We start from the raw sequence: 24,627 nt of genomic DNA, 5'->3' as shown, positions 1-24,627 counted from the left end.
TGAAGGAGAGACCATCGAATTACAAAGCACCAGTCCGGCGGTCATTCGAGGCGGGGGTATCATCAGCTCCTAGTTCAGTCTTGCCGCTCCGCTCCGCCCGAGGCGCCTCCAGCTTCATCCTCTTGTTCGTCACGAGTAGGCGAAACAGTGTCCAACCATTCACTGACATTTTCAGGATAGTCAAAAAAGAGGGCACGTCCCTTGTGCTCAATACGGAGTTTCGCAGGGAACATCATTGAGTACTTGAGACCCAAGTCTCTGAGGCGTCTCTTCACCCCCGCGTAGCTCAAGCGCTGACGCTGCACCAGCCTGGTGAAGTCCGGATAAAAGTGCACCTCCGCGTTTTGGTAATGAAGTGGTCCATGCGATCTGGAAGCTTGGAGGATCGCGTCCCGGTCCCTGAAGTTGAGGAGGCGCGCCACAATCGGTCGCGGCGACGCTCCCGTTTTCGGCGGGCCCCCCGGTACACGGTGGGCACGCTCCACTGAGAAAAAGTTACTCAGTCCAGAGGGCGCCAAATGAGTCTTAACCAAGTCCTCCACAAATAGGTCAGCAGCGTCATTCTCGGATCCCTCCGGTACCCCTACTATGCGGACGTTCTGCCGCCTGGCTCGCCCCTCAAAGTCCTCCAACCGCCTTGAGAATAGATCAGCGGACATCCGCAAGTTGCGGACCTCAGTCTGTAACTCGGAAACGTCCGAGGTTAGGCTGGCGGTCTTGATGTCGAGAGCCTTCACACGCTCGTTGGTCTTGCCCAAATCGGCCCTTATGAGGGTGATATCAACCGCCATGGAGTCCACTTTATGAGTCAGGGTCTCGTGCTGCTGCTGCATGTCGGCCCGGAGGCTAGTGATGGCACCCATGATGTCCACGAGGGTGGGGTCCGATCCGTCCGGTGGGCTCGTCGATGGGGTCCCTTTAGAGACAGCCCCAGATGTAGGTGGCGACTTGAGATTCACATATCGCTCCATGCGATTATTCTGCGTTTGCGATTTGCCCCGACCACCTTTATTCGATGCCCTGTCCGGATCACCTCTGCCCGCCATGATGGGTACGTGAGAACAAAGGCGAGGTGGCAACAGGTCTGGGTCCACAGCCGAAAGGCAGACGGATCAAGGAGGCAAGATCAGGGTGTAGAAGGCTCAAGCAGGAGCGCAGTTACTTCACCAACGAGGGCGGCAGGCGGGCACTACGCAGTCCGATCGTGCGAAGTGACGAAGTCCGGAGGGACAATGGCACCGTCACGGAGCGAAGTTCAGCTCGACGTAACTCTGCTCAGGATCCACCGATTCGGAAGCCGATTGCAGCCCCCACCTCAGCAGGCCACCAGCATTACAATTCCACCAATGTGGACCAGGATTTCAGGCAGGAGAGTTGCGGCGGGTCGGACGGTCCACGGAGCTCCGAGCTTACGCGGCCATCTTGGTCGCCCGCGAAGCTCCTCCCCTAGGTTTGGGTTTTGGGGTACAGGGGTATTTTTAGGGTTTAGGGATAGGTTTGGGTTTTGGGGTACAGGGTATATTTATAGGGTTAAGTTGGGTTAGTGTTTAAGGGGTATTTTAAGGAGTAAGGGTGGGTTATGATTATGGGGTGCAGGGGTATTTAAAGGGAGAAGGGTGGACACCCGGAGCTGGAATGTACAGAACCTGGGAAGAAAAAACAATGAAATATTGGGCACAACGCTCGCGCCCAGCACATGCCCACGCCCCAGCACACGCCCACAGCACACGATATGAGACATGGCATGAAGGGCGGAACGTACCACACGCCCCCAGCGTTTGTCACGCCCCCAGCACACGCCTACAGCACTACGCAGACACACCCACTAGGGAATACTTTGCTGGCACGGTTCTTTTACCTTTTAAATGTATATGGCTGGCGTCTGCATAGCCTATTCCTTCTGCTGCAACTGCCCTTTCCAACACTGTATTGGGTGTTGTGATTGGTGCTGTGGTTCCTGAGATTACCCGCCTCAAAGGTTTGGGCTCTCTCTTTATTATATTAGTATGGATATGGCTATGCGTGTCACAGAACCTCCCCTGCAGATTTGTTAATTCCTAAAATATCTCCTGCACCATAATCAAAAACTTTTAGTCAGCTTGCGCTCCTTGTAGTACCCAAAAGTGAACTGGTTGAACTGTCATTTGTGATAGTGAGAACACCCAAGGTATAACCTATGGTCATCTTGTCTCAGTTTTCTTTTTTGTGTCACATTGCACCTGGACAAAAGAATCTCAACTTCAAAGAATGTAATCTTTTTACCTGATTTCCTTCTCTGTAAAACAGTCTGACATCCTGATACATGTGGCTTTGAAGATAATGCAGTAACTCTTAAATTTGATGGAGGCTGGTAAGGGGAGCCAGTGAAGTTTCCATTAAGTTGGGGTGATTAATTGTAATTTTCTACCTGGAATTACATTAGCTGCTTCATGTAAGACAGCTGCCATAAGAGCCAGTGTGGAAAGGAAAGCAAAGGTTTGGAACTAGGAAGCTGCCAGTATGGAAAGATATAATGGCGTAGACACCAGAATGGAAATTACCAGTGGAAGCCTAAGGGGACTCAGCTGAAGCCACACTGTTTGAAATGTCTTGGCAAGTTACATTGTGATAGCATTCATTGTCAGCTCAGGCTCAGTAATAAGGTTGTGGATCTTGGATTCTTGGATACCAAACAAATATATCAATGCAAGATTGTGCTTCTTTTTGAAGGGTTACAAAAAAGGGCTATAATTAGAGTTACCTAATATCATACCAAATTGATACTTAAGAAGTGCCGCAGTTTTTGTAGTTTTGGAGACTTAACCTCCCTAAGAAGAATACACCAAAATGTTAGTTCTAGGATCTCCATCTCCCAGAACATTTGATCTCCGAATACATGTCAGATTATTTGACATATTATAATTGTTTTGTATCCAATAACAATATACACCCTCTGAAAAGTGCACCCAAACGCATGCCCTTTGCTGTCTTCAGAATGTGAAACATTGTATGTAACAAGTGACTGAAGTTTTAGGTGCACCCACAGAGGCTAATAAGTAAATATAATGATTTTCTTGCATTCCTTATGTGTACAATTTTGTCCCTGATCTAGTTTTGGATTGTGACTTTTCAATAGGGGTGGGCGTAACTTGCGTAATTTGCTGTACTATAATTACAGCAGAATTACATGAAATTACCCAGAATTCCGCGAGGAGAGTAACCCAGCAATTAGCACAATTTTTAGATCGAAATGCAGCCTCACTTTTCAAATTAGATCCAAGGGTGCATTTTATGCAAATAAAAAAAGCAAAACACAAACAGCAGCTCACGCTTGTTAAGTTCTTTGCTTCTGTGCTTCTGCAGTAAGATTTTTGTGGCAACATAGTCATAATTTTACTCATAATTAAGCAAATGGGAGTAATTACGTAATTGTGGATAATTTTGCAGCAAAAGAGTAACATGAAATTAACTAAATTACTCTGAGAACTCCAGTGTAATCAAAATTTCTCCAGGCCTACTTCTCGGCGGGGCAGCCTAGGAGATACTGTTATTATTTGCCATTTCACAATTCAAACATCTGCTGGTAAAATAGCATAGTAAGTCAAATGCTTGCTGCCTTCAACTGTGTATGTGCATGACATGTTTTTATTATTCACAATTCAAAAGCCAATAAATTGAGTACCCTTTAGTAGTAAAATGTGTTATGTACAGTGATTACAAACAAAAACACTGAATATTAAGTGCTATAGGAAAACAAGTTATTACATTAAACCATATCTTCACAACTCATAGGAAGTATTCTGATGATTTTCCATGAGCACTATGGATTTTATATGTTAACCTTTATGTAATTTGCCAATTGTTTTTAGACGTTTTCAACAAATTGTTGTTGTGTTTGTATGGTTTTATAGATGGTCTGGAAAAATGCACTGAATGTTTTCCTCATTTGCTCTTATTTGAATTATGGTTGCCTTGAAACCTCTTCTTTTTCTCTAAATAAATCCTTCAATGAGGTGTATGAAAATGCAAAATCTCCTTGTCCTAAATAGCATTGTACATTGTCTTATTGTTGTCATCATCTGCAAAATCATCAAAGTAGCATGTGAAGATATACCCCTATCTTGATAACCCTATCTTGTCATTGCTCTCGTACATCATTAATAGGTGAAGAAGCCTCTGAAAGCTTAATGAACCTGAGTCCATTTGATATGAAGAACCTCCTTCATCACATACTGAGTGGCAAAGAATTCGGTGTTGAGAAAAGCAGTAAGTCATGTATTAGGGCAAGTGAAAAAGAATCCACACTAAAATTTGTAAATAGGAAAGGTTATTTGTTTGAATAATGTCTCATAATCGTCAATGTCTGAAAAGTAAGCTTAATTGGATTCACCATCTCTTGGCTAACTTTTCCTACCAACTAGCCTTCTCCAATTTGAGATTAATAAGAAGACTGAAACAATTGTTTGCCACTATTTATCCTTTTTGTTTCGTCTGATATTCCAAACCTTCTAGTGTGAAGTTCAAGTAGGTGTGGAGGAGTTCTTCAGCTTGAGGCTACAGCTTTGCTTGAGGTGGATAGTGGTCAACAAAAGAAGAGAGAAAAGAGGGCCTGAGTGAATAGATGGCCATCAATGCTAGCTATGGGTAGTTGCATTCTCAGGAGTCAGAAAGTCAGCAATAGTAACAGAACAGACAATCACTGTAGTTATAAGAGGTCTGCGTACTTTCTATACTTTACATTCTGTATCCTTTCCCTCACAGGTGAATAGGGAGCTATACATGAGGTATTGTTGAGCTTAAGGTTAAGTCAGGGATGTCATTGGGTCAAAGAGTGTTCGGGTTGTTTTCTGCTACCACTGGAATTTTGTTGAATAAATGTCAACCTCAGTGAGTAGAAATACATTTTTGCAAATACACCAACTAGTATTTAAGTAATTTGATACTCTTTGTAATACCTGTCCACAACTCAGCTGCTCAATGGAGTTGATAATTAGTTTAAATGTGGTACCTTACAAGTATGGGGATACATCAAGTAATGTTACATGTTTATTAAATGAAAACACCAACCTGTCAGGTCAGTATGGGCTATTCTCACCCAACTTTTACTTTAATCTCAGAAATAAAAAAAACTGTTTTAGAGTTTTCCAAAGCAATTCAGTTGTATTCTTCTGGTTTGAGATCCCCTCCGCCAAAATAAAGGAAGAAGAAACTGGGAGTCCACATCGTAGATCACAAATGACGATATTCTAGCGCATCGATTCAACATATACCTTTCACTAATAGGCATCAGTTAATACACTTTAAATTTCTCCATCACTGCTGTCATATTTCGGAGAGGATTGCCAAATGTACCCCTATAGTTAAATAGCCTGTAAGAATTGTGGCATGCAGTACAGTGTTTTTTTTTGCATGTCCCAAAATATATGAGTATTAGGCTGCTGTTTTAGCCCAACTGAGCAACATGGTGACTACAAACCTATTGTTGGACCCTAGTCTAGCACTTCTTGCACTATTCACAAAACAGATTGATGCAATAGCCCTTTTACTAGCCAAATGATGGATAGTAATCTCCTGGTGGAGCTGAACATGGCTCAAAACAAGCTGTTGGTTTTGAGACATGACATACTATAATACCCATTTTGATGTGTTTATCGAAACACTGCCTGGCCTAGGGATTTTTGGGATCCTCTCCAATCTTATCTTTTATCTCAGGAATCCCAGAGATGACCGGTCGGATCACTTTGGGCCCCAAGGCATAATACCCCCTCGGTTGACATTGTGGCTGGACCAATAACTGCTCTGTTCTAAATTTAGTGTTGATGTGGTGGACCTGCTTGTCTCTCTGAATGCTAAGTAATTTTGCCTATGGTGTCACTGTCATACTTGCTGCAATAACCCTTACATTTCAATTAAGTTATAATAAAAAAGAGGAGGATAAAAACTAAAAAAAGAGAAGGAATGGTCTGGTGTGTAACAAAAGTTACAGTCACCAATGAGATTAGACACTCTGTAACTTGCACTATGTTACTCTTCTATTCATCCACCCACTGACTCAGTCAACAAGCATACACTAGATTAATTAAAATAACTAAAGTAGAAAATTGAAAAAATGCAGCTGCATAAATGGGGCAGGCAAAATTAAACCTACTGATGGCATCCATTTTGAAATAGTATTCTGCTTAGCTTATCATTGTTTCTGAAGGATACTTCTGATTACAGATTCCTCACCTTTAGAATATGCCCAGGTGCCAGTCTGGATCTGGGACATTTTTCAGCAAAGCCTATGTGCATACCATGCCGATCCTATTATCCTGTCACACTCCAAACCGAATTTGTCTCGACCAAGGTTGCATCTTGGAACAGTTTCAGTGCGACTAATTCTTTCTGCACCTCTGCCTCTAGGTTGTGGAACGAGCTTCCTCAGAACATCAGACAAATTGACACCCTATTGGGTTTCAGAAAGAGCCTGAAAACCTGGTTGTTCGCCAAAGTATAATCTCCGTAACTCTATTTTAATAGCTCTGGCGGCTGTTCTATATATCATGACAGCTAGTGTATTGTTGTACCATCTGACATTTTCCTGTTTGGGCGCCAGGATACCCGTAGGGTGACAGCTGCGCGTAATAAATAACAAATACAATACAATAAAATACAATACTCATTCTGATTTAGGCCAAATGGAACCTTTGTGTAGGAGGCGGCCCCAGCACATTTTCGGAACGCATTCTGACCAAAGTGAGCCAGCCTTTGAAGATGATGGAGATGTTGGGGGTGAATTTCCCTCCAAATAAAATTACGAACATTTCGATCTGGATGTACAAGAGGCCAGTGGACTGGACACTTTTCTTGACATGGGGCTGGGTTTCATACGTGGTCTCTCAAATGAAGAGACATCCTCATGTGCCGTGATCATCAGAATGGCATCTGAAGTCCTGGACTTACAATTGCTGTCTGTCAAATCAAAATCAATACACTCACTGAGGTTCTGCAGTCTAGGCTGACCTCATCTGAGCCCCAGTTGCCTTTGAACAAACCCTTGACTGCTACCCTTATAGGCTCCTAGGCTAAACCTTGCCCCTGCCTATTTACAGGTGCACAGTGTCACAGACCTGCTTCAGCTCACCCTGCTTTTTTGTCGAATCATCCTAGTGGTTTAGGCCTCCGCTGGCAGAGTCAACCAGAACTCCTTTCCAATTACCCCTTCAGATAGGGAGTCAAAGAGACTTGAGGCAATTGGGAAATACGTGTTCTCATCAATTAGCTCATTGCCAGCTTTTTTCCGGGCAGGCACTCCCATGCATTATGTGATTTGGTTGTAGACGTTTTGCAAGGAGTCCTGGAGGACTTCTGAACTAATTTGGCACAGACTGTTCAGGATGGCCAGGACTAAGCCAAATATGTCATATGTTCATGCCTCGACACAACCAACTGTTTAGGCATAGCAGTCAGGACTAGAATTGTGCTACGGTGCCTTTCATGGAAAAGATGCACAGGTTTCTCAGATTATGTTTAAGTATCGCTCATGAATATGTCTTTTGACGAGTCTTGTCTTTTTGGTGAGAAGCTGAACTCCACCCTAGAGCACTTAAAAGTAAGTAGAGCCACAGCGCTCCATTGGTATCTCCACACCCGCAAGACAGTATTTGCAACAATTCTTCCCTTTTTGAGGCATTGCCAGCGGTTTTGCCTACATGCAGCATCAAGGCCTGCCCCCAACACAGCAGGCACCCCAGTCCTTTCAGGTAGGAGATCCAGCAGACAGCGTCCAGGAACACTAGGACAACAAACCTCCCAGTAGACTGACCCTATGGATACAGCCTCTTAACTGCTTAAATTTTCGCTTAGCGGAACACAGCCATCCTTTGGGTGGCAAAATCAGTCATTAGCTCCACATGGCAAGCCATAATATCCAACAGGTGGGTCATGCAGCAAGCCATAATATCCAACATGTTGGTCCTGCAGATAATTCAATAGGGCTACCCCATCCGTTAATTTCTGCCCCTCCGTAACTTCCACCCTCATCAGACGGGCTTTCAGAGGACCATTTGTCCATTTTGCTATAGAACATGTAGGCTCTTTTGAAGAAAGGAGCCACAGAGAAAGTCCTGGCCTCAGAGATCAGAACTGGGTGTAACTCCTGTTATTTCCTAGTGCCAAAAAAGAAAGGCCTTCTTCCCCTTCTAAATCTTCAACCGCTCAATTTCTTTGTGCGGAAGGACGTATTCAAGATGCTCATCCCGGCCTATGTTCTGTCTGACCTGGATCCAGGAGATTGGATGGTAGCAACGGACCAGCAGGACACCTATTTCCATATTTCTGTCCTGAGGTCTACAGCTACCTGCTGTTCAAGGTGGACCACAAGCAATTTCAGTCAGCCATGCTCCTTTTTAGCCTCACATGTGCCGCTTGAGTGCTCATGAAAGTGATGGCTGTGGTTCCAGCATTCCCCTTTAGGACAGGGGTGCTAGTCTTTCCCTGCCTTGACAACAGCTGTTGAAGGTGGGGCTGCCACAGTCAGTAGTGGACCACCTCCAGATGACAGCAAACCTCCATACATCACTGGGGTTCACAATCAATATGCTTAAGTCACAGCTGACTTCTTTGCAGAGGCTCCCATTCATCAAACCTGGATAAGGTGCATTTTTGGCCCTTCCCGCCGGATCAAGGAGTCCAGGATATTGGGCAATAATCCCAATGTTTCAGTCTCAATCCTGGTCTCAGTGATGGTGGTTCGGAGGCTTCTGGGCTTATTGGCTTACTGCACCCCACACTTCAATCATGTCAGATGGCACATGTGGCTCTACAGTTGGATCTTAATTCTCATTAGGCCCACCACCAAGGGAACCTGTCAGATCCCATCCAGGTTTTGGAGAAGGCTGAAAAAATCTGCAGTTCTGGCTGATTTGGATGATTAGTCCAGTGACAGAGCCCTCTCCCTCGCCCAACCCAGAGCTGACAGTGCTGATGGATGCATCATTGCTGGATTATGGAGGTCATGTGGGAGAGGTGGAGATCAGAGTTCTCTGTATACTCGTTGTTGCAAAGTCATCCTGTGCCCTGGGCAACCCCCAACTTTTTGCTGACTGGAACTGGTGATAACTGACTCTGACTGACCCTGGGCTCTGTTTAACCAGCCAGGCCCAGGGCCAGTGCCAAGCCAAAAGGAACACATTAGAACACAGTTAAGACACCCAACCTACACTAGGGTACACTTTAGTATGGTGGGGTACCCCTGTAGTTGGCATGACCTGCCACCTAAGCCCCTAATATGTAATAGGGCAGGGGATTGAATCTACCTAGAAGTCTCCAGTATCCTGGTGCATGGCAGTTTAGAGGCCAGCAGATTCTCTGCACCAGCATGTGTGCAGTGCTGAAGCCTGAGGTCAGTTTAAAAGCTGCACTGGTGGTCAGGACAGTTTTTTAAACCTTAAATTGTGCCCAAACTCGACTTTGGGGGTAGGGGCCCTTAACAATTAAAAAAAAACTACCATGTTTTTGCATATTAGGGACCCTCAGGGTCACCCCTAGGTATCCCAGGAGTGCGGGGATTAGTTATCTATAAGGAGCGCCCTTATAAAATGATTTTTTAGAAGCCTGGGTAAAGTGAAATTTTGCATTTCACTCCTCACATTGTCTTCAAGAGGTGCTCAAATTCGACTTTGATGCTGGAAGAATTGGGTAAGGGTGATCTGCAATATTTCTGCAGATTCAGAACCCCTGAAGTCTCCCCTTGTTGCACAGGGAGTGGGGGTCCGGTAGAAATTAGGGAAATACTTATAAAATATGGTTTTATAAGCCCCAGAGTCAGGACTAGGCTTAAGAAAGGTATTTGCAGATGTTACTGGAATGATCCATGGAAATGAGATATCCCAGGGGGTGTGTTTAGCCAGCTCTTACCTCCTTGCTGGAAAATCAGCCATTATGGATTTGGAAGGATGATGCACTCTGGGACAAACTAATGCCACACTCCACCGGATGTGGTCCTAACTAGGAGGAGTTGCCCTGCTCTCATTGGTCAGCAGCGACCTGGTGCTTGACCCAGAGAATGTTGAATAAGTATCTGAGAGGGGCAGAGCCCTCCAGATCTGCTGCTTGAAACTGAATGAAGCAAGAAGTGCCCTGCTGAAGATTTTGCTGTGTGCAAGGAACTCTAAGGCATGACCTATGAAGACTGCACCCTCTGAAACTACAGCCCTGTGGATTACCTTGCTGCCAAAAGACTCAAGAGTGGAAACTCCCTGCAAGCTACAGGTTAACAGAGCTCACCTGAACAGCCCCACAAAGAATTCAAAGTCTGGAGTACCAGTGGATTTGTAAGGGTTTTGTTCAAGTGGATTGCGGAATTGAAGTTTCCCACTTTCAAGGACCCTCTTGGAGATTCCAGAACCTTGGATTGTGTGTTAGATACTTTGGGACCTGCAAGCAGAACGCCAGGTAGGTGTTCTATTTGGACCCCGCTTGCTGAAGAAGGCGGCCCACTACAGTGGTGAGAATTCTTAAGAACAATTTATAAAGGTGTGTCCCTGACAGAGAAAACAAAAAGGACTTAAAGGGGCGCTGTTGGTTTCTAAGCACTAGAAAGTAATTACTCTTTCAGCATTCATATATCAGGTTCCCTACAGTGGATTATTTTCGTTTTGGTGTCATTTAAAAGATAAAAATATTACCTATTTTTATAAATTGGTGTTGGATTTTTTTTTGTGTGGTGTCTTAATTATTTACTGAAATGGTTTTTACATACCTGTCTTTGAAGTTAAGCCTGTCTGCTCGCAGCCACGTTACCAAGGGTTGAGCAAAGGAATACTTTTCTAAGACCTATGCTGAGTCCTATCATGTGTTAGTGGCCTTATTGCCGGTGGCAGACCTACATTTGCCCCTACCAATAACCCACTTTCCAACACTCGTCTCATCAACAGTTTGTTGTAGTTGTAGGCCATTTACTTGGCATTGAAAGCTGTCCTACCATCCATCAAAGGGAGACTGGATTATGCCCTAATGGACAACACCGCTGCCCTATTGTTTTGCAATAAGCAGGGTGGGGTGGGTCTGTGTCTCTGAATCTGGCTGAATCATTAGGGCATTTCTCTGATTTTTCATCACATGTCTGAATCTTTAAACACCGAGCAGACTTAGCTGGCGAAGCCTAGCTGATCACGTATGGCAGTTGAACCCATAGGTTGTTCAGTGTAATTTCCAGCAATGGGAGAGCTCTAACTCTTCTCCACCTGTGCGAACACACAATGTTCACAATTTTGCACACTAGGGTTCCAAAGAAGGCTGTCTCTCAGAGATACTCTCGCGCCAGGACGCCCCTTTGCTGGGGCAGCTGCGCGCGTAATAAATCCAGTTAACATAACATAACATAACATACACTCCACCTAGAAAGTTGCACGGGACTCCTGTATGCCTCTGGAACTTCTGAGCATAAGCATCTGTCTTCCAATCTGGCTCAGGCTGCCACTTCGGTAGGATCTCCTGTCGCAGCAGAGAGGGAGGGTTTTGCAGCAGGCCCGTGCAATCCACACCTTCAGGCTATGAAGAGAGAGAGTTTTCCCAAATAAACCCAGAAAGGACCGGGAAATGTCACACTCAAACAAAAAATAATTCCTTTCTGTGTGTTTCAATTTATGTACTAGCACATATTTTCCACATCATCATTTGTTTAGACCAATTTCATCCTCATAACTCCATACAGTATATTTAAATCACAACATAAAATTGTATGTCTCTAAATAATTTTTTATTAAAAAAAGGTTTTCTTATAGTGAGTGTAAGCAATTCATTAAAAACAAATCATACATATTTTTCAAAACAACATGTTAAACAAATTTCCTAAATTTCACAATAAATCAATACATGTTTCTCAATACATCATTTTAAAAACCATAATTATACATCTAAAAATCCGTGTGTCGACGCGTTTCGGTGCTTCGTTTTTATAGAACACTTTCCTCAGGACAGGTTTAAAAACATCACATCTTCTTTATTTGTAATTAATTTGTCTTTTGGGTACCAGATATGTCCCGGGGGTTATAGTGAATTTAGAACCTCCACTTCCACTCTGTATTTCATAAGAGGATTTATTAATTGCCTGGGGGCACTATGCTCTGTTGCAAGGACTGCGTTTCAACAGACTTTTAGAGTTTGTTCATTCTGTGTTTTGCTTGCCCGGTGGAGTTTCTTTCTTTTGCTCCTCCTGGGGTCACGCAACAATCTTTCCTCTTTATTATTTGAGGGGATGTTCAGCGTCTCTCATCGAAAAAGTAGCGGTCCGCCTGTCAGACACGGGCAACCAGGGAGGGGCTGCCCTAAGATGAAGGAGGTGCCGGAGAGCGCTGTCGCGCCCCCCTTGAAGGTGCCTACAGGGCCCAGGCTCTCCGTCCTGGGCCCAGGAAGTGAAGTAAAGTCGGAGAGCGCCATCGCACTCCCCGAGAAATGGCTTCTTTCGGGTGCCAGGAGCCTACCCTGTTCCTCGATGAAAACTGAAGTCGGGGAGCAACGTTGTGCCCCGTGAAGTGGTGCCAGGGGCCCAGGACCCCGAACTCCGAGCCGCAGCGAAAAGGCCCAGGACCCCCAACTCCGGACCCTAGCGAAAAGGAAACTTCCTGGGGCCCGGGACCCCCAGCTCCGGACACCGCAGAAGAGGAAGTTGGGGAGCGTAAAGGTTGGAGGGGCCCGGGACCTTCCCTGGGCCCCGGATGCCGGAGACTGGAGGGGGGAGGCTTTTGCACACACCCGCACCTGGAAGAAGGGGGGAGTGCCGTCGCACTCCCCCGAGGCCCAGCCCGACCGGCGGTATCATCCATGTCTGCCCGCTGGAGCCCGCAGACCAGAATGAAGAGCCGGCTCCCGCTGCAGCACGTGGGGCAGACTCCCCGAGCTGCTCTCCAACCTACCTGGATGTGGGGTGCCCGGGTCAGACCGGGCCCCCCGAAGAGATGTGAATGCCGCGTGGGGTCGCCAGCAGGGGCAGCGCTGCTCTCCCCCGAGCAGGGGGAAAGCCGCTACTCAAATATGCATGCGCTAAGAGAAAAGCGCCCCATAATGCCCTGCAGTGCATGGTCAAGCCTAAAAGGAAAACTTGGTCGTTTTCATCGCGTGGTGACCCAAGGAAGATGGGGTCACCACCATTTGTTGGCAACAGTGCAGAGGGAGCTGCAGGAGCAACACAGACTCCCCCAGCACAAAATTGAAAAGTCCCCCTTCCCCAATTCTCTGGGGACCTAAGGAAAAGAACCCCTCAAGGGGTTTGTTTTTAAGCCTGCCTAATGCTGGAACTTTTGTTCTTCAGCCCGGAGCTGATGTTTAGGACTTCACTGAGGTGTTAAAGATTGAACATGGACTGTCTTCGTGGAGACATCCCCTAGGGGTGGAAAGGTGTAATGGCACAAGAGGTGCATTTACTTAATGCTGTTCCTGTTTGGGACTGCAATATGTGGCATTCTCGCCAGGGTGCCTGGTTGTAATTGCATAATTCTCTGATCATAATAATGATGCCTTTTAGGGGCTGTGATCGACTCGCATTGATCATGTTATTAGTAATGATAAGTACCTGACATTATAAGTGATGCTTAGGCATGTATTCTTGCTACCGTGTTAGTTGAACAACCAGACTGTCAGCCACTGTGGTTTAGGTGTGTTTACTGTATGGTCTAGCCGAGATGCTCCCAGTCAGGGTTATGTGTCACTATGTCTGATGTTCCCCATTATAAATGCTTGTTGAAATAGTGGGGTTTGCCGCCACTGGGGTGGTGCCAGTGGGAAGGGGGAAACAGCATTTACACCTCTTTCATTGCATCGCGCTACCATTACAACGCAGTTGTTACAACCCCCCAGTTGTTAGTGTGCGATGCAATTACATTACAAGTCATTACAACGACTTGCACTAAGGGGGCGCCCAGGTATTGGAAATAAATTCTAACACCTTCCCTACTGTTGCGCTAACTGGAGTAGGAATAGCAATTAATACTACTCCTAAGTCCAGCGCGCCCCCTAGTGCAAGTTGTTGTAATGACTTTCGATGTAAATGCATCGCTACTAATAACGCCGTTGTTGTAAGACTGCGTTGTAATAGTAGGTGATGGTGTAGCATGCGTTGTAACATGCTATATTCGTGGGAAGGGCCCTCACTCCAGGTCATGGTCCACTTGTTCCATTTAGGGGAAAAATGATGTTCATATATGGGAGTGGTGGTACTAGATCTCCCTCCCCACCCTGGGTCGTGTAGTGGGTTGAGGTGGGACGATTACGCAATGTCAAGAAGTATTTCCAACCACTTATGTATATTTCTAAATTGATGCATAGTATTGACTAGTGTGTGTGTGTAATAAATGTACTCTTCCTTTTTATAAAGAAAGTACAGACTGGACAATCAATTATTGAGTGTTATTTCTGCGTACCTGTAAATGGTGATTACTAGCCCACACCACCTCCCTTGAGTAAGCCCTAGACTACAAAGGGGTGTTTGGTTCCCAGTGAAGGTCAAATTTAGACTTGTTGTTTGTGCCGGCCTCACAAATAATACCTCGTTTTCCAACACACCATAATCAACTCAATCCTAACATGTCTAGAAAAAGATTTCAAATGAGTCGTAAAGTACAATAAAAACTTTCTTTCCAGTGGGAGCACACAACTTCTGAGAACTCAAATGCTTTATGGAACAATATCAACATGAGGATGGAGCTAAATTCCCTCTCTCAGTGGTGCTACTTAAAGCTCTTTTGTTATTCGTGACCTAAGATCTGGCGAAAACTCCAATGTCAAACAAGACATAAAAGAGTCCCCTTAAGGTAGTAATGGGAGGATAGAACTCATCCAATCAGAACACTGTGAAACCGAAATGCTCCTGATTTTGGGACAAACACATGAATATGGAGGCATGCTATTGAATGAAGAGCAGAGACCTAAGATAGACCAAAAAGCCATCCACTCATAGGCAAGAGGCTGACTCAAGACCCTTTAGTTAGATGGAATGTATTGGAAACAATACCTCTCTAACAGATAGCTCTCTTGCGTAGATCTAAAAACAGTTTGTTGACCGCATTACATTGCACTTCTCCAGTGGCAGTATATGGTATGTTTTTTAAACTTAACACGTTCACCAAAGTGCACCGTTTAAAAAACTCAGTGTAACTAATACTTTATCCTTTGACTTTTGAGCAAGACAATTTTGCTTTCTTTCTGAAGTGCGACCGATCCATTCATCTGCTACCAGCCCTGCAATTTCAATCCATGAAATGGGCCACACAGGAGCTACCAAGACAGAGAGAAGCGGCATAAGCAGACTGAGGAGTGAGATGAAACAGGTGAGGCACCACCTACTGCTCGGTGACCATCTTTAATCACAAATCTTTTCTTCTAGCATTGTTTCATATTAGATGTATGCTGATTAAACCAGTGGGGCAATTCTCAAACATGTTTTAAGATCCTCATAAAGGATTTAATTGAGATATACAACTTTTATTGATGCACCAAAGCCTGAGGCATACCTTTGTAGAAAATTGGCAGGTGCAGGGTTACAGTAAACGTATAAACTTATTTTTAGTTATTGAATATCATTTTCCTTGTGAGGACTTCGATTTCTTTTTATAACCCCTTTAAATGCATTAGTGAATTCTTCCTTTCTCAAAGTCTTCAGCACCAGTTCACCTATTCTGTGCTGGCATCAATGTAGAAGTGCAAGCAAATGTGGTGATGGCTTGTGGGCATATTTGTGTTTTAACAAAGTTCTGATTTGAATGGTGGTAACTCCATTTGCATTGCCATCTCCCTTTCCAACTTCCTTGATTGCATCCTGCAAACACCCACTTCCACAGTCCTTAATGTTTCAAATGTGGTTTCCAAAGTCATTTTGTGACATCTGCTCCCATCACAATCTGCATCATGGGTTTGTCTATCAGGTCAAGTGATTTAAAATGTTTAATGTTTAACTTGTTTTGGTTTTGTCCTATAAAGGGTCCAAAGTCCCCTGTTGAAAAACTAGAATTCACATCCTGCAAATAATTAAAATTAGACTTAGTTTAACTACATTTATTTTTCCTCTTTAGCTATACACACTACGCCCTTTTCAGTTTCCAACCCTTGACTTTAAATTTTAGCATGTCTTTTTTCTACAAACGTATGGGCTACATACCAGGGAAGGCAACCAAAGCACACATCGCTTGAACGCGGGGCTAGCAGGACTCTTGATTAGATCCAAGTTTAGATTCTCTGGAGGGGCACATTATGACTTGAAGGTATTTACATAAATGTCCCTAGTGACCTCATTACTATCATGTTGCATGGCCCAGTTATAGGCACCATGTCAATCCTATCATTCTCTGCTTTTTTTGTTGGGGGCCTTCCTTTGGTTCGGCTGGGAAAGCATTTAGTTGAACAAGAGATCCCTATATTCTCTTTTGGCCAACCTCCAACTGCTAGGAGAAAGACTGTCTGGCTCACACCACTTCCGGGGCAAAATTCTCTCTTGGGGGTTTTGCGTGTTTCTGCCCCCTATGATGGTCAATCAATCAATCATATCATTTGTAAAGCGCACTACTCACCCATGAGGGTCTCAAGGCGCTGGGGTGGGGAATGCTGCTACTGCTCGAAAAGCCAGGTCTTGAGGAGTTTTCTGAAGGTCAGCAGGTGTTGGGTCTGCCATAGGTGGATGGGGAGGGTGTTCCAGGTCTTGGCGGCGAGATGGGAGATCGATCTGCCACCGGAGGTCGCTCTTCGGAAGCGGGGGGCTGTGGTGAGGGCGAGGTCTGCGGAGCGGAGCTGGCGGATGGGGGGGTGTAGAAGCTAAGTCATCTGTTGAGGTATGTTGGTCCGGTGTTGTGGAGTGCCTTGTGTGCGTGGGTGAGGAGCTTGAAGGTTATCCTCTTGTTGACCGGGAGCCAGTGCAGGTTTCTCAGGTGGGGTGTGATGTGGCTGAGGCGAGGGATGTCGAGGATCAGGCATGCAGAGGCGTTCTGGATGCGTTGGAGCCGTCTCAGGAGTTTGGCCGAGACTCTTGCATAGAGGGCGTTTCTGTAGTCCAACCTGCTGCTGAGAGGGCCTGGGTAACCGTTCCTATTGTTTCAGTGGGGATCCACTTGTAGATACTGCGGAGCATGCAGAGGGTGTTGAAGCAGGAGGAGGAGACAGTGGAGTCGAGGATGACCTCTAGGTTGCGCGCGTGGTCAGTGGGTGTTGGAGCGGTTCCCAGTGCGGTCGGCCACCAGGAGTTGTCCCAGGCCGAAGGGGTGGATCCGTAGATGAGGACCTCGTCTTGTCCGAGTTCAGCTTCAGTCGGCTGTTCCTTATCCATTCCGCGACAGCCTTCATTCCTTCGTGAAGGTTGGTTTTGGCGGTGTGGGGGTCCTTGGTGAGGGAGAGGATTAGCTGGGTGTCATCGGCGTAGGAGATGATGTTGAGGTCGTGCCGATGGGCGACGTGGGCGAGCGGTGCCATGTAGATGTTAAACAGAGTTGGGCTGAGGGATGAGCCCTGGGGTACGCCACAGATGATCTCCGTGGTTTTGGAGCGGAAGGGGGGAAGGTGGAAGCTCTGTGTTCTGCTGGAGAGGAAGGAGGTGGTCCAGTTCTGGGCCTTCTCTTGGATCCCGGCGTTGTGGAGGCGTGTTCGTAGTGGGGAGTGGCAGACAGTGTGGAAAGCGGCTGACAGGTCCAGGAGGATGAGGGCTGCCGTTTCTCCGTTATCCAGCAGGGACTTGATGTCATCGGTGGCGGCGTTTAGGGCAGTCTTGGTGCTGTGTTTGCTGCGGAATCCGGACTGGGAAGGGTCCAGGATGTTGTTCTCCTCAAGGTGGAGGGTCAGTTGTTCGTTAACGGTCTTCTCTATGACCTTTGCCGGGAACGTGAGCAGGGAGATGGGACGGAAGTTCTTGAGTCCCTGGGGTCTGCCTTGGGTTTATAGAGTAAGGCGTTGATCTTGGCGTGCTCCCAGCTCTCAGGGAAGGATGCTGTCTCGAAGGAGTTGTTGATGACTTTCCGGAGATGGAGTGCGATGGATGTGCTGGCTTTGTTGAAGATGTGGTGTGGGCATGGGTCTGACGGAGATCCGGAGTGGATGGTGTTCATGATCTTGATGGTGTCGTCATCGTTAATGTTGGTGGGACAGAGTTCCCCAGAGGTGACAACTGCTTTGTTCTAAACTGTTCTAACCTTGACAGTGTGTTTCTGTTCTACAGACACAGGCTGTGTATTATTAGTGTGTTGGACCAGAATTATTTCTCAAAGTAAATACATTTTTGTTTAAGGCATCATCCAAAGACTGAGCTAGTATAGCTCACTATGACATTGATCCTAAGCTCACAATTTATCAGTCTGTATCCATCATCGTCCAGTATATTAGAAAGACTTCCCACTGCAAACTATCTATTCAATTCAACAGCTCAACAGTCTCTCAAACCAGTATATATGCAACACAGAAAGTACAATACAATCCACTTTAGCTTCTGATTACTTTATTATTCGTTTTTTTGTCCTCAAAAAATGTATTCACATATTACATTAAAGATTCATTCGACTTTTTATATATCTTATCAAAATTATGCAAACGATGAAGGACACATTATTATCAGGTCAATACAGTGGGGGCTAATACAATATATAAAAAAACTGAATTCAATATTTCAGCCAACCCAGGCGCATATGCCTTCCTTCATAATCATCCAATTAACATTCATAAATTGTGTCACATCAATAAAAATGAGAATTGAAATGGCTCTTCAAAACAGCGTCTGTGTAATATATATTGTTCTGTATCATATCGTAGTCAGAACTCCATATTTTAACTTATAAAATCCTATAAAGGATCTTGTGTCAACATGCCACAAACCTTTCTTGTATTTTGATCCAACTAACATTTCTTGTATTTTAATACAATTTTAACACTGTAACCGTTTCTGTATATATCCAGTGAATTGTGTGGCCTTTGCATGAAAACCGTCGCCCAGTTCCTTTTTACGTATCAGTTCAGAAGCGAGACAGAGTGCTGTGTGTTTAGCAATGATTTCAGAGGGCAGAACAAGACAGACGACAATATCACATACTGAAGATAAAGACAACAGTGCTGATGAGGGCTGGGCATTTAAAGATTCAGGTCTAAAGCAGTCCTTGAAGATATGGAGGTCCAGTCTGAAAAAGAACGTTTTGGTGAAAATTGTTTGGTCTGGGTCCCTTCAATGTCATTTTGTAATATTATACTATGGAACATATCCCTTTACATTTTCTCCAAATCATCAAAGAATAATGGTTCTAAATAATATGTATGTAATATATGCCTACCCTATGCCTATTAGTCAGATGATTGTGCACTAAGCTCTTTCTTTAAACCTAAAGAATTGAGAAATAGGAACAAGAGGGGATAAAGGGATGGCCTTCTACGATAGCGGTTGCATGTTTATTTAAAGGTTTTATATAGCGCTGGCTAGACCCGGAGGTATCCGAGCGCTTTACCTGAGTATCAGACAATAATTGCAGGTTACATCTTTACAAAGGTTACACAGTTATTAGAGCATGGCAACATAGTGACAAGTAAGGTTGAAGAGACAAACAAAAAGGAACATATAGGTAAGGGAAAAAGCAGGCAAGGGGAGATATTCCGGGGAGGGGGGGTAGGAGCAGGGGAAGTAGACAGAGAATGGAGGAGGGAAAGAGGAGGGGAGGGTTAGAGACACGGCATGGCAAGAGGAAGGGGAGGGGGAGGGTGACGGGGTCACAAACTGGTAGACGAGTCAAAGCTGCGCCCAAAGTCCAGTAAGCTGTGATCCCAGGGGGAGTGGTATCATTTCCCCATCTCTGATGCGAGAGGCTCCCTAAGCGCACTGGACTCTCTCAGAGGGGTCTCTGGCTCTGCTCCCGGTAATTTTGCATTTATCCTGATCAAAAATGATTTCTGATCTACTGACTGGCATCCGCCTCCATTTTCATTGAGGGCCACTTACCTAGGGACCCTTCTTGGATATGCGGTTGACTACTCATGCTCCCATCAATGGGTCGATGCGTCAGTCACCAGGGAGCGGGCAGCTGCTTGATGTCTGTGAGCATGAATCGATGTTGGAAAACATAAAGTCCACGGGAAAGAGCCAATGATGGGTTAAAGACATTAGCCTCATCACACTAGTGGTCTGTGGTGCAGGGAGAGATACAGGATGGTATATCCTTTTGGTGTGTTTAGCTAGTGCAGGGGGTCTCAAGTTGGCAGTACTGTGGTAATTCCTTACCTTGGACTGCACAAGAACTCTGCCACTAGCATTGTTCCAATGCTGGCCTTGTTGCCCCTTCTACCCTCTGCTGAAAGGTTGTGTTGTGGTGGAAGAGAGTGTGCTGGGGCTGCTGTACACATCTAAATACCTCGTGAATTATCTTACTCTGAGACCTTCCTGACTGTTAAGTGATACACACTAGATATTGGGGCTGGGGCCGGTGGTGTGGGGCAGTGCTTAATTTGTGAAAAGACAAGTGCTATGGCTTTCGTCAGGAGGCCACTGCAGCTTTCACCACAAGTTGCTCATGCCATGCCCAAGTGATAGTAACAACAAAATTACTAACCATCACACTCCTACAAGTTTGATAACTCAGACCATTTCAGTTCCCCAAAGCTATTAGAATGGCTTGAGTGGCAGGTAATAGTCATTTTGAATGTATATTGAATTTATATTTAACTTAAAACTAATTTGGCAACCAAGTCAAAGATCAGGCGAACAGCTCTAAGTATAGGAATATTTTACAGGTTCAACAAAATCAGAGAAGTGAACTCCAAGAGAGAAAGGTACTGGTTACCAACAGTGACCCAAGAAACCCCGGAACTCCAGGGAGTTAAGCAATCAAAACAGTATCTCTCTGAGCTCCACAAAATTAATCATTAGGTTACAATTCACCCATCCGGTACAATGTCCAATAATATTTAGTGCAGAGGTGATATCTTCCTTGCCAAGTAAAGTCTTTGATTAATTAAAATTCCACAATTCCAATATTCCAATCTCCTTTATTGGTTTTCCTTTACTCCAAATCACAGTTTTGTCCTTAATTGACTTTCAGCCAACACGTGTTTCGTCTGATGCTAATCCTTGCATCAACAGACTTCCTCAGGGCTGAAACCCAAACACATTTACATTAATAATTGTACCAACTAATCGAGATATTATATTACCCATAACCAATTCCACCGAAAAAAAGTGTAAAGGAGCAAAACACGTCAATTCAAGAGGCTACCAAAATTAACCCATAGAACTTGAGAAAAGAAATTATTCCAGTTAAACAGGTATATCATACACCAGGTGCTCACAAGGCAATACTAGGTAAAAGTAGTCCCAAACGCACCATTCCATTAATAAAATAGCAGAGTATTACCTCAATCGCAATTAAGTCTTGCCAAAAGTAATGGTTCAAAATGTTTTTGTAATCAGTGGAAATCAGTTAGAAGAGCCTGGAACAAAGGTATACTTTCATAGTAAGTTTAATCAAAATTGTATATATGTAGGAGCTATTATAATATATAAACAACGGTTCTTCTTATTCACAGGGTTATGTGAAAGACTCACCTATCGTAGTATAGGTGTATTCTCACTGAGGGGTACATCAGATCCGATGCAGCAATTAGAAATTCAGGATACACGAGTACGTGTACCTAAGAAGAACGAAATATTTATTAGGTATTTTACCATTAAGCGTAATAAACGTTTTAAGCAAAGTAGCAGACTAAAATATTGAGCTAAAGTGCCTTTGTAAGTTATACTCGGGCATACCGAAAAACCGGTATCGGCAATTTCACTAATATGCACACACTGTCCGCGTTCGAGTCAGTACGTGCAATTATAAGTTATACTCGTGCATACAGAAAAACCGGTATCGGCAATTTACTAATATGCACACACTGTCCGCGTTCGAGTCAGTACGTGCAATATCCTGCAACGGGACGGAATAAAGATACAATCCTAAATCGTGCCCGTGTTCAAAACTCTGCCGGCGTTTACCTGATCAGGTTATCGCAGCGTCTCCTCGTCAGCTTCCCGGCTTTCGCGTTCGCGTTCCGTTACGGCGCCATATTTAAATGTAAAAGCGCGCACTGCCAGCTAGTCGCGCCATGATTAGTGTGGCACGAAGATACATAAATAGTGAATAAATCCTTGTTGCGGTATGATTGCTGCATCATAGTTATTTTTATAACTATGTAGAATAATTGTATTGTATTTATTTGATGTTTTTTGGTCATTTTACAATCGAATCTCGCTACTTCTTTTGATAATATTTACTACGTGTAAAATGCTAGTTTTGATCGGAAGTTGAATATAGTCAAAATTTTCGTTCGTACTCGTGTTCCTGGTTAATTATTAATAAAAAGAACAATATCACGTATTTTAGTCCTATCTTAGTTTCTAGAGAACTCCGAGTACGGGTTTTTTTTACCATTATATATAATCTGTGCCTGTCTGGATATTCCACGTTTCAATACAGCTCATAATTATAGAGTTATATTGTTAAGAGATAAGCTTCAATAAGATAAATATAAGGATAGTTTCAATTGATAGAGAATCAGCATAATAGCTCACTCGAACCTATGATTCCAAAAGTAATTGTCTGACGAAAAACACCAGACCCACGTCAGTTATATAAATTCGTGGGCCGGTAGGTATACCTTTGTCACGGCTCCTACACCCTAATTTCAACATTCTCATGATGAAAAAATAGGAAAAGGAAACATGCAAAGATTATTATTTCACTCAAGGTAAAGGGGAGAGTCCGCAAAAAGTGGAAAAAGTAAACAAACAAAAATTATACACAATAATAACAATTCTACATTATAAATAAAAATCATTTCCATAGGCAATAATAATCTTGTACATTCAGAATTCATTATTAGACAAATTAATAGAAAGTACATCTGAATTATCCTATGTATAGCTGTGTTGTATATACACATTTCTAGTAAAGTATAGCATAACTGGTAGTGAATACATATTAATTATAACTTCTGATGTTTTTCAAAAATTAGAGTAAAGTTATCGATTTGCATTCATTGGTCAGAACAAAACACAAACATAAGATTCACATTTTGTATACATATCTTACTCAGTTATGGGTACATCACATTCTATTCAATCCCCTAAAAAATACTGTAGTTCAGAGTCTAAATTGAGGCCCTCCTCAACCGCTCTGAGTTTCATGATCCATCTTGCCTCACTACGTCGTAGTTTTAGTACTCTGTTTCCACCACGTGCATCCATTGTAACATGTTCAATTCCATGATACATAAATTGATGTCTGCCTTTCTCCTCATAATTCTGTACTATGTGGGAGGCTATCGGGTATCTAGTATCACCATTTTTTAAGGCACCAAAATGTTCAATCATCCTATCTTTAAGTCTTCTCACAGTACTTCCCACATAAATCTTTTTACATGAACAAACAATTACATACACTACAAAAGTAGTATCACAGGTAATAACTGACTTAATGGTATGCTTGCCTGTATCATTGTATTCAAAGACTTGTATCTTTTTGTATGCCCATCTGCACGAGCTACATTTGCCACAGTAGTAAAATCCTGTTCGCTTGTCTGTTAGCCAATTGTCTCTAGGTATCATTTGTGGATAGCTTGGGCTAACTATATTAGCCAGTGTCATACCCTTTCTAAATGTTAGCGATGGCTTCTCAGTTAAAAAGGCAGAGATATCTTTATCATGCTTCAAGAGGTGCCAATATTTGTCAACAATGGAATAAAGTTTATGACTACCAGAACCGAAATTAGTAATCAATCTAATCTTTGTAAGTTTACCGTCTTGATTATTAGTAGGTTTATGCTTCAGAGTGTCAGTACGTTTCATTGCTTTTGCTTTACCCACTGCTTGTGTCACTATCTTCTTGTCATAACCTCTGTTTGCAAATCTTTTAGACATATCTAGAAGGTTGTGTTCAAAATCAAGATCATGTGAGCAATTTCTACGGGCTCTTAGCATTTCCCCGTATGGGATCGCATTAATTTGACTTTTAGGGTGGCAACTGTCAGCGTGTAATAGTGCGTTGCAACTGGTTTCTTTCCGGTACATCCGACAAGTTATATTTAACTTGGTGTGGTCATCTCTAAATTAGCCAGAGAGCGCCACCTTGTGGCATACTGTCACAAGCGCCAGTGTTGACAATTAAGTGGTGGTGCCGAGCATCAGAAACCATCGGCTCAAATTAAGCACTGGTTTGGGGTGGCTACCTTCTGGCTGCTATGACTTGTGGCTGCCTGCTGGGCCTTGGCCTAGAGTGAGACTGTTTGGGTGGAGACCAAGGACGGCACACAGGTTTGCTTCCTGGGTTGTGTGCAGCCAATGAATGTCGCAGTCTTTCCAAGCATAATTGGTGGGTTTGTGTGCAATGAACTTGGGAGTAGAAAATGTGTCCCCATCCTCTCCCCTTTTGTAACATTTCTTCTGAGTTGTTCCTGGGTCCGATAATTGATGGCTAGCTTGTCAGCACTTTACGGATCCAGAAAGCCGATGGTAGTCACTGGGACTTTATTGTCGCTGGACTCAAGCTAGCCTGGCTAGCCTGGCTGATATGGGGTGATAACTCGAAACTGGTCATACGTAGTGATATTTACACTAGGCGTGTCGCCAATGTTAAAGGATTAACGCGGGACCGCAACAGCAAGTCTGTAAATGGAAACGGAACA

At 44.1% G+C, this 24,627-nt stretch overlaps 1 protein-coding gene across 3 annotated transcripts in view; it reads left to right on the top strand.

Moving 5' to 3' along the window:
• PHKA2 (phosphorylase kinase regulatory subunit alpha 2) overlaps window positions 1-24,627 on the top strand; it is an 852,423-nt gene that overhangs the window by 725,069 nt on the left and 102,727 nt on the right. For all 3 annotated transcript variants that reach the window (XM_086934344.1, XM_086934343.1, XM_086934345.1), the window contains 2 exons: window positions 4,144-4,245; window positions 15,166-15,284. In XM_086934344.1, the coding sequence (XP_086790470.1) occupies window positions 4,144-4,245; window positions 15,166-15,284 (221 nt within the window). The remainder of the gene's footprint in view (window positions 1-4,143; window positions 4,246-15,165; window positions 15,285-24,627) is intronic.

Source organism: Lissotriton vulgaris, chromosome 8, assembly GCF_964263255.1.
Source record: "Lissotriton vulgaris chromosome 8, aLisVul1.2, whole genome shotgun sequence".
NCBI lineage: Eukaryota > Metazoa > Chordata > Amphibia > Caudata > Salamandridae > Lissotriton > Lissotriton vulgaris.
The sequence above is the reverse complement of the archived record's forward strand: the minus strand, read 5'-3'. Positions and strand labels throughout refer to the sequence as shown.